At 40.3% G+C, this 11,018-nt stretch overlaps 1 protein-coding gene across 5 annotated transcripts in view; it reads right to left on the bottom strand.

Moving 5' to 3' along the window:
* The window catches only part of LOC139620187 (vitamin D3 receptor A), a 77,305-nt gene that overhangs the window by 5,959 nt on the left and 60,328 nt on the right, over positions 1–11,018 (bottom strand). For all 5 annotated transcript variants that reach the window (XM_071475482.1, XM_071475487.1, XM_071475486.1 and 2 more), the window contains 5 exons: positions 7,304–7,488; positions 5,699–5,798; positions 4,775–4,952; positions 1,535–1,686; positions 780–896 (listed from right to left, as the gene is read on the bottom strand). In XM_071475482.1, coding sequence (XP_071331583.1) covers positions 780–896; positions 1,535–1,686; positions 4,775–4,952; positions 5,699–5,798; positions 7,304–7,488 — 732 coding nt within the window. The remainder of the gene's footprint in view (positions 1–779; positions 897–1,534; positions 1,687–4,774; positions 4,953–5,698; positions 5,799–7,303; positions 7,489–11,018) is intronic.

The following is an 11,018-nucleotide window of genomic DNA, read 5'->3' as shown; positions in this document are numbered from 1 at the left end:
TGGCATCAAAAGTAAAGGTGGACATATAGAATATAAAACAAATAAACAAATAAAAGAATTGAATCCCACTGACTTTTGCTGCAGTTGGTTCTTTAATACAGTATGGCCTTTTTATCATAGTTTAATTAGTTAAACATCTCTGGTTTTCAAATTAAGTGGCATCATTCTTCCTAAGCTTTGGCTAAAGGCAAATACAACTTTATTACATGGACATGATTTGGAATTATTTTCAGCATTTTTGTGATATTGACCAGGGTTTACTTTGTTGTGTACTGTGTATGGAGATACCTCTATCACTGACAGAGCCTGTAAGATGTTTGTGTGCTCTGATGACTGAGTTATGCCTGACAAACTGCACCATTTGATTCAAAAGGTCAAGGAGACTCACTTCATTTTATTTATTTAGAAAGTTTTGGTGCTGAATAACATTCCTCAAGCCTTGAGGTAGAAGGCTATTCAGAAACTGACGCAATGACTCACATTAGACATAGTGAAAACAAACAGCCTTCGAAATGTTTTAGATGAAGTAGCCTTGCTACTTGATGACCTCGTGGTTATTTTCATTCTCTGTTTTCAACTTGACAAATATTTCAATTTTGTCTTCCATGAAAAGCTTCTTCATGAGTTATTAGCAGTGTCAGGCACACACTAATATTTAGTGCAAGCAATTTTAACACTAACACAAACCCTGTGCTGCACTGTGTATACTGTGATGAAATGGTGGTGTTAGTAGACAGTCGACAACATCAACACACAAATACACACAACACGAGCAGTACCTGGGGAGAGCAGGCAGATGGCCATGAGCAGCACATGCTCCTCTTCGTGCAGGTTGAGTTTCTTCAGACCAACCTGGAACTTCACCAGCGGCTCCAGCAGCTCCAGAGTGTGACCCGCTGCGCAGGACGACACAAAGACTCGGTTACATCTTCTCACACTAAGGCAGGGAAACATATTGTGACTTGTGAATGAAAACACTGAAAACACAGCAGTGAGCTTCACTGAAGAGCCATTGCTCTCTCTCTGTGTTTATACACTGCGGACAGAGAGCATCACTTCCTGTCCTCCGTATATGAGTGAATAAACTCGTTTGTGTGTATTTGTGGCTGCTTTATTGCTTCCATGAAAACACCTGAAGCCAAAACCTCACAGTAATGTGCAAGTGTGCGTAGAAAAGCACTGTATGGATAATCCTTGTAAGACTCTGTTATATAAGGTTGGAAAAAAAACATCACAGCTGTGTCATCGGCTACAACAATGAACACATTTCTCTCTTTGAGAGTGTGTAGTTGTGTACACACACTATGCGTGATCACATTTTGTCAATGCAGCACATGGTGTCGCAGCCTTCAGTGAAACTTCTGAATGAGGAAGTAGAGAAGTGCCCATGTGTGATCAGTCATCAATGTCATCATTGAGCAGTCACGTGTATCAGAGTCCAGACATACTGTATGGGTTAATGTGCTGCAGTAAAAACATGAAACAGAGCCAGTGATTCTGCTTCATTACTGTAATGGTGTGAGATGCAACCAACCCTTTGTAACATCGTTGATGCAGTATTTGAAGTCGGGTCCTCCGCAGCTCCAGGACATGTCCTCTAGACTGAACGACTGGTTGGAACGCAGCATGATGATCTCAATGGCACTTGACTTCAACAGAGCAATCTGGTCCTCTGCTGTCAGCTCTCTGGAATATGCACACAGTCACAGATGCGGTATGAGCTACTGAATACATGTTTACAGTCAGACACAAGCATTGTTAAGTAAGAGCACGTTCATGCATCTGATTTAACCTGCTGAGAAAGAGCCAAGGGAGGTGCATGTCCCTGGAAGTGTCTTTACTTCAGCGTCATCTTCTTTCTATTTCTTTATCTTGCTTTTCAGGGACTTCAGGAGCAACAGCTGTCTTCATACTGTATCAACTCCTACAAAAAGCCTCTGTCATATTGCTTTTATTTCAGTCATAGGAACTCTCCTATTGACTTATAGGAATAATAGGAAAGTGGTCTTAGACTTTTGGATCACACTGTTTGACTGGATCATGTATAAATAACCAACAAATGACCAGACACCACAGAACACAAAGGCCAAAAAGATGTTTGAAGTAGTTTTGCATTAGTGTAACCATTACATGGGCAAGTACATTACCCAATTCTAAGATGTTTCACAATACATTTCCTGTAAAAAAAAAAAAAAAATTATGGATCCCAATGAAATGTATATGTTCTGGGTGTAAGTTTAAAAATGTAATATTGTCTGACATAACAAAAGAGAAATACTTTCTAAATAGAAGAAAAAAAAACAAACAAATCAGGTGGTCTGAAAGACGAATGGAACAATTTGTAAGTTTTGCTATTGCTACATTGCCAATGTTAGCATTAACATTTATTTCTTTACCAGTCTTGTCAATACTTGCAGCCATCATTGCGTTTACAAGACAAGAGGTTATAAAACGGACTGGATTCTACAGTGACTTGGTATTGGAAAGTGAAAAGAGGTGCTAGCTGGAACGGGGCTAGCTAATTAGCATGCTAACTCCAGCAGAAGAAGAGAAGTGATAGGAACAGAATCAATGCTGAACTCGTAACATTTTTTCTAGACTGGTAAGTAAACAGCTGTTAATGATAACATTGGCTATGTGGCAATAGCAAAACTTAAGAATCGCTCTTACAGTGAAAATAAAAATGGCAGAGAATAATGCTTCTGATGTCTGCTTTAAGAAGAGTTACAGATAGCAGAAAAAAATGAAAAGGTATGTGTTCAGACCAAACAAAAAAAACTGTAGTTATCATTGCTGGACTTAACTCTATAGAGACAAACAGGAAGCAAACAGAACTGAAGGTTCTGGTAAATTTTGAAATCAGCCCGAGCTGTCACACACATGGAGTGTGTGTGCTACAGCAAATGTCTGTTCTGTTATACCCACAAATAAACACTGAACAAAAGAACACAATTTCAAGTGATGAAAATGAGGTGAACTGAAAATTTACTCAACAGCCACTCTGGACAAATAATCCTCACACCTTTCTCCCTCTTAAAACACACAAACACACAAACTGTTATATCTGAAAACAAGGTCCATTCAACAGAAAACTGGTATTTATCTGTCAGAAAGTTATACTTAAAGTGTGTGTGTGTGTGTGTGTGTGTGTGTGTGTGTGTGTGTGTGTGTGTGTGTGTAGGAGCTCAGCATGCATACTGAATGTATTATATAGTTACTGTAGCAACAGTGTTTCCAACCTTAAACTATGTGTGGCCACAAAAGCACACACACAAGTGCACATGCAGACATCATGTGTCTTCAGCACACCCCTCCCTCAGGCCTTTCCTGTATGTACAGCCCTGCAGTATGTGTGTCTTCACACAAAGAAGCAGGTGTAACTTTAGGAAGACCAAAAACCTTCATGACCACCATTGTAAAATGTTTTCAGACTTTTCTCAGCATGAGGGCTGAGGTCTAATCAGAGTTTATCTGGCGCTGCAGGGTGAGAAAATATATGAGAACCTATAGTCAATGCCTCGAGCTGCAAAGAGCTCAGTGTTGTCATATATCTGCAGTATTTTCAAGGTAAACAAAGAAATCCTACTGCTCACAGCTGACATTTAGCTCCAAATATTTGAACAATATACCCATGATGCATTGCAGCAAGGTCAGCAGTAGAGAAACTTGATATAAATACTAAGCTATCTGCACATCAACAATTAATGTTCTGTCTCCATTTCTTTTTCACCGCATGTATGCATTGTGTATATCCATATGGCAGATGTGTCATTTCTAGTCCTTTATTACCTGATCTCTGGATGTGCATTCATTTACAAACTTATCTCTCTGCTCAGCATGTATTTTTAAAGCCACAGCCTGTTCCAGCGTTGTCTCTGAAGAGCTTGTTTGTTTGGGGGCGATAATAGCATCTCTCCCAATAATACTCTGTATGCATGTGGGCAGCAAATCACTGTGCTCTGCGTGTGGGCGGGAGCTCATTCAGGCTGTTAGCCTTAGTGTCCGCATGTGCTACTGGTCGGATGAAGCAGAATTTTACCAGTCAACAAATTATTACCAGGACTGAGTGAAACTGAGAGCTGCGGGAATAATAACGATTAATTATCAGGATGGCTGGAATATGACACCAGAGGATCATGACCAACCAAAGGTGTTCCTGCTGACCTGCAGGTCAGCCTCAGCAGTCCGCTGACACTCTAAGGAGGTGTCAAATGCATTCACAACAGAACAACAGTTAATGTAATTAATCTACAGGTTATTTTCTTGATTAATCCTTTCATCTATAAAATGTAACACAATGATGAAAATTGTTCCATCATGATTTTACAGAGCCAAAAGTGGCAGTATACAGTATAATCACTATACAGCATCATTTAAGACAAACAAAAGTACCAAACCCTCACATTTTAGGAGCAGGAAACAACAGATGTTTGGCACTTTTGCTTGATGAATGACTCATAAGATTCAGCTACAAATTAAATTAGTTCAAATCTGCAAATTTAGATGCATTAAAGGTTCCATATTGTAGTAATTAAGATGTCCATGTCTTTTTTGATTTTAAAGCAGGTCTAGGTTCTGTATTAATACTGTGAAAGTATCAAAGCACTCAGTCCACAGAGAGATGCACACAGCCTGTGTTCAGAAAAGTTGTTAGAAATTTTTTTTTTAAGTCTGTGGTGACTCCTCACCGATGAAAAAAAAGAAACACTATCCCAGAAAATCCACCACCATAAATCCTTGACTTAACTAAACTCAATTATTTCAGTGTCTGTACCTGAAGCCTGGAATCATCTTGGCAAATCCGATGACCTTCTGGATGCTGTAGGAGACCAGGTCAGCCAGGTGCGGCAGCATGGACAGCTTAGTGTCCTCCTCGCTGGAGTCTGGACTGCTGGCGCCGTCCTGGTACATCATTAACAAGTTGCTTAAGTTCATCTTGGTGTCCACTGACTCTGTTTGAGGAGGGGATTAGGGCATAAGGGCAGAGGAGGAAAGCAAGGAGAGGGGATGGGCAGAGGAAGGAAGTGATTACAAGGCAACAGCAGGTAAGAGATTAATTAAAATAAATATCCAGGAGTGAATACTGAGAATTCTATGAGAACACAATTAACAAATATCTTCTTAGAAGTTGATCATCTATAGTTATCAGCTATAATTTTAATAAAAAATAAGCAAAATAAAACAAAATCTTGGTGACCTCAGACTTTTTCAAACTTAAAAATTTGAGGATACGCAGGTTTTTACAGATTAAAATATAAATAAAAACACTCATTTTTTAACATATCCTATTTTTAGAATTGGATTGATCGTCGCCCATCCTGACATCTTGGTGCAAACAAATGCACAGTTATCTGACTCTTACTGCAAACGAGTAATTAACAGCTGGAATAAGGAGACAACAACAACAATACTCTAGACAGATAAATAAACACAGGTCTTAGCAATGAATACAATATGAAACAGCACATTTTATGACACAAGCAGACATACTGTGTGCACGTCTGCTTGTTTCCCAAGGAAAAGAGTAGAAGTGGGCTTTCTCTGGCACACTAACACAGTGTGAGGCAGAGGCAGACAGTGAGTTACTGCTTCCTTGTGTTTTTAAATCAGTTGATTTCCTCAGGGCTGTGTCTTTACTAAAGTCAATCCTGAATCATGAAAATCAAATACAGGAGGAGAAGGAGTCTGTGTGTCTCACCAGGAGAGTGGTTGAATGAGTCAGAGGAAGCATCAGACAGAGAGTGAAGGGAGGCAGCTCTGCTGGCACTGCGTGTTACTGGGCCTTCACGCACTGGAGGCTGCAGACACACACAGAGAGACACAAATATTAACATCCTCACTGTGATACATTCGCAACTTGGCGCACTGCGGGGCTCCTCCTCCTCCTCGGTGCCACCTGGAGTTAAGAATCAAGTACAAACAATCACAGATGCAGGTTTATCTGGATAACTCTCTTGAGTAAAACTTGGAGCTACTCTGTTTTCTTCAGCCCACATTTGAGGGGGTTTTTGGTTTTAATCAGCAGTTGTCCAGCTATCTCAGTAATCCTACTTCAGGCTGAAGAATGTGACTTACTTTTTTGGAAGGAAAGAATAGTGGTAGTCAGGTTTGTAGAAAACCCTAGGATGTGCACAAATGCACTGTTTGATCATTTATAACTTCAAGTAAGTGAGGCAAGTAAGTTGTGTAATCCAAATGTGTGTTGTCTTATTTACTCAAAGACTAATGTTAAGAGTTCCCCAATAGTTACATTTCTCATGAAACATCAGTTCATTGCCTCTGGAGTGTGTGTACACATTTTATTAATCTTTAAAGTACACCTCAATTTTCTTAATCTGGTCAGAGGTTGCTGCATGGTCTATTTTTAGGATTAACTGGGCACTTTATCTTTCAGGGTTCACATACAGTTCAAATTGACATTCACGACTGAAAAACTCTGGTATTTACTACCCAAAGGGAGTGTGGTTGTGGCTGTCTGCTGCGCAGCGTGTGACAGAATCACACTTGACACTAATAAATCACAGAGACAGGGAGAAGTGTTTTGAGACTTTCTCGTTCCATCCAATCTGTATCCTCATCTCATTTACTCTGACGACCCAACTGTTTGTTATGGACCACAGAGAGGATGTCGTCTAAAAGTATCAAGTCGTAACGCGGAGGAAGAAAATACGACACCACTGTTTTTTTTTGGGGGGGGGGGGGCGGGGACGCCTCTGGTGACTCGTGTTACTGGTGTCAAGCAAACTGCAAACACACACACGGGCATGTGTAAGCTGACGTATTCTGAAATATGACTGTGGTTACAGGCGTTATTTACAGCTATCTCAGAATCACAGGAGGGGTTCTGACCGCCTTTACTTTCATACACAGTACACTCATTTTACTCTGCAATATGTGCCATACATATGTTTATCATTAATAAATCTGGCTGTAACTACCGCCTCCCAGAACCCCTTCTGTGATTTTGAGGATGTATCCACATCCTATTATGACAGTTCTTTAGCATTTAGCCTCAATATTCATTTAGCCTCAAATTTAGTTTCTATGGTAACAGAAGCTACAGTTTATTCAATATCCATTTTCAAGTTAGCAGCCTGTTAATAATGATCAATTTACTACTATGGGAAAAGTGTAGTATAATGTCCAGAAGCTGTGCTTCAGGGAACCCACTTTCTGTTGCGTGGCATCAGGAGCTGCTCCATCTGCATTCATGGTGGGAAACAAAGCGATTTCAGCTGCAACAGTGATAATGTGCCTGTGGTTTTGGGAGAAAAGAGAGAGAAGAGAAAAAAGATGGACTAACCCTGAAGCGGGAGAAGTCAGAATAGGAGGCATCGTAGGTCTTGTGGTGAGCTTCCACCAGGCAGGAAATGATACGGGCCTGCTCCTCATTCAGCCGAGGCCTCATCGCCTCCCGGGCCGCCTCTTCCTCCTTCCTCTTTAGTATCATTTCTTTCTTTCTCTGAACCTCCTCGTCTGTCAGGATGACTGTAATGGAGGATAAAGGAAGGGTCTTATTAAAACATTTGCACAAAGAAAGAATGACAAACAAACACAAGCCAAATAAGGAAAGTTTGACATTCAACAGAACCCATCCCTACAAATTAAATTCCTCATATTAATGGCTTGTGTCCATATCAATGCAAAAATGAAAAATCTGTATTTTCAACTGTTTCAATCAAAAAAAGAACCCACAGAAAGTAGGTTGCAAACCTATCTTGGATTTAATCAAGAGGTAAGACCGTGACCAATAAGACCACGAATATCACTTGATTGTAACTGATCTTCTCACTGCTCCAGATTCAGTGAAAGTAAACACATGCACCAGTCCACACACGGTGCCACACAGTGTAGCGACAACACACTCTCTTCACCTTCTCTGGGTTACAGTGTTGTTACGGAGACAATCACACCAGAGGAGCTTTCAGAGTATAAGAAGGTGGTTTGGGCCACAATGAAATGAAAGACAGGTGACAATGTGTTTGTATTTAAGTGGATAACAAAACCACCCAAAGATAAAAATAAAACATTAACAATTGCGCAATAAATCCTGTCAAATCTCATCATGTTACAACTCAGTTTGTGTATATGTAGAAAACAAGGATTTTACAGGCAGTGAATTTAAATTTAAATAATGTTTTTTTCCTCTCATTCATCCATATATTTGAACATTTTGTTAATGTAGGGGTTTGGGTTTAATTGTATAGGTTATATGACAAGTTTCCTGAAACAACGAGGAACAGGGAACATGAAGTCCTGACCCGCACTGAAAGGAAACGCCTTTCTTGTCATTGCACCTTAACACTTTGGATGAAGACATTTTCAAAAGCGATACCACTGAGTGTTTGCTCACACCATGTCAGGAGGGATATCCCACAGTCCTGCTCGCACATGCTGTGATCACAGGAATAATTCTCAGTTTAGTGGTGGATTGTGACGTTAGAACTGCGACCAATCAGCAGCAAAACTAGGTGAGGGAGAACCAATGTAAGCTCCAGATACTTCTATCCCAGGTTACATGAACCATACATCTCAGTTCAGCACGCAGAGCTGACCTGTCATGCCAGCTGATGTAACAGGTGTTGGACATTTAAGTGCATTTTGCCTTATTCATGCTGCAAGAGTTAAGACTGCAGGCAGAGAGGCCCAGTGGTGCAGAATGGATTAAGCACACTGTTTATAGTGAGGGATGAATATGGAGGAGGCCGCCTCGCTCAAATACTGCGCCACCTTTGCCAAAAATCTGACCCCTTTGGCTGTAATAAAACATATTTCCAGAAATCTCAGAGCTGTAATAAAATCTTTTTCATCCTTGCTATGTTATAAACTGACTTCCAGACAAACAATAAAAATCCCTACATCTTTAAAAACAAAGCAAAACAAAAAAAAAAACAAAACAAAAAAAAAAAATATCAAGTCAACTTTCGGCAATCTTAGCTAACCTCACTGACATTGTCAACTCTGGCATCACAGTGTAAACCATCCACTGCCCTCATATCAAAATGCTGTTATGGAAAAAAATGCAGGAGGTGAAGGATTAGTGTCGAGTCCTCCTCTGGCTCTACACAACAACATTATCTTATTGCAGCAAATGACACAAAAGAACAAGGCAGGACTGAAAACAATGGCATCACAGCTGGTAAAATACTGTGTGGATGACTGCACTCAGCACTGAAACTACAGCTGTGATGGGTCCTATCTGAGTTTGTCACCATATTTTTTTGCCTCTCTAAAATTTTACTTTGAACTCAAAGTGCGGACTTTGACTTTTCTCTGGAAGAAGTATTTTCTTATAGCTGGTCTCTCAGAGCCCCTTTGAGATCTAACCAACCCTCAACCAGGCAGCTGTCATGGCTCTGAGTGGCCCTGTTCCAACAGTTATAACTGTGTAAATGATTTTGATTCAGTTTAGCATGAGTAATACATACTATTCCTGCAGAGCAACATTTGCCCTTTAAACACACCTACACCCGAATGTTCTGCAGAGAGGTCACTGCTCTTGTGAAACAGGAAACCTTGAATTACACGCCGTGACTCAAGACTTGACATAAAATGAAAAAAATGAGGCTCAAATGTTCAGTGTGCGAATGTTACTACGTAAACTCTGTAAACAGAGCCTAATGATAACTTAAAATGAAACAGCTTTTAAACGTATATGACTGTCACTGTTTTAAGAGAGTGAGACCTTACATAGCAGGTGTTTGATGGAGAAAGCAGATGTATCAGCTTTGGACCTTGACCTCTCTATATATGCACACAACTTCTCTATATGAAACCTTGACATACTGTATTCTGCCAGGCGTTTCAGAACATGACATTTCTGTTGAGCCCAGAGAAAGAAGCAGGAAGAGTGTTATATCATCAGTGTTTGATGCCGCTGATGACAACAATAACACATTTCAAAGTTACCAGAGCACGGAAGGAAACTGTAGAGATGATGCAGAGAAAGAAAAAAAAAACAAAAAACAGAAACCACACTAATAGAGCTGTGAACTTACATATTCACAGCAAATATTTACCATTGGACCAAAAACAAGATAAACAATATCTGCTGAACCACATTTCATATCACAGTTCTTCTTCTTGTTGCACACTAATAATAGCACGCAGGAAAGAAAGAGAAAGCACAGAAAGTAAAATACTGTTCAGTGACATAAGAGAAAATTAATTAATACTTCTTCAGTGGTATTTTTGTCATCCGGGTCTGAGGCCTGGCTCTGTGGGTCACTGTAGTCACCGCCGGAGTAATGCACTGACCCCTGAATGCCTCAGCCCATATTATCCTTTTGACTCTGTGCCACAGTGACCGATTACCCATGAAGTGTTCAACTTTGCCGACAGACAGACAAACAGACTGCATGACTGCCAGACAAACCACGAATGCCAAAGGGAGACAGGCCCAGAGTCATGAGGTCAAAATACACAGATACAACGGCAGGTCTGACGGTCTGCTGGCGACACAGAAACTGCCTCACTATTCATACTTTGCAGACCTCAAATTTAGCGCCATTAAATTGTGCTATTTGTTTAGGTTTATAATTGCATGGTGACCTTGTTCATGAAGGTTGTGTTATTCGGAATAAGCTGTAGTGTCTCTAAACAGCTCAGCAGGCTGAACTGTTTTATTGTCTTAATCTGTTAATGCAGCAGTTTCTGATTGGTTCATCCACATTGTCATGTGGCAAGCTGCAGCTTTTAGCCTTCACAATGGTAAGTGCATATTTGGATCAAAGGATTAAATGCACCAAATAAATACATAGTTCACAGTAACTGCTAATTTAAGAGACCAATGAGATGGCATGGATGACTAAATTAAACAGTGCTGGGATCATGCACTTCATACTAAGTACTGGTTGTTTTCCTGGAAGCTGTAAACAACTATATTTGAAGTGGATTGTCAGTGATTGCACCCTGGATTGCAACCACAGAAGCAGCGTTACGTAACTGCATGATGTGGTGATGCAGATGACAACAACAACAACAACAATAACAACAACAGTTTGGCAACACGGGCTTAA

The sequence above is a fragment of the Trachinotus anak genome, unplaced genomic scaffold (genome assembly GCF_046630095.1).
Source record: "Trachinotus anak isolate AG129_WGS33_773 ecotype Australia unplaced genomic scaffold, CSIRO_AGI_Tana_v1 ptg000004l, whole genome shotgun sequence".
NCBI lineage: Eukaryota > Metazoa > Chordata > Actinopteri > Carangiformes > Carangidae > Trachinotus > Trachinotus anak.
This window is presented reverse-complemented; position numbering and strand designations above follow the sequence as displayed.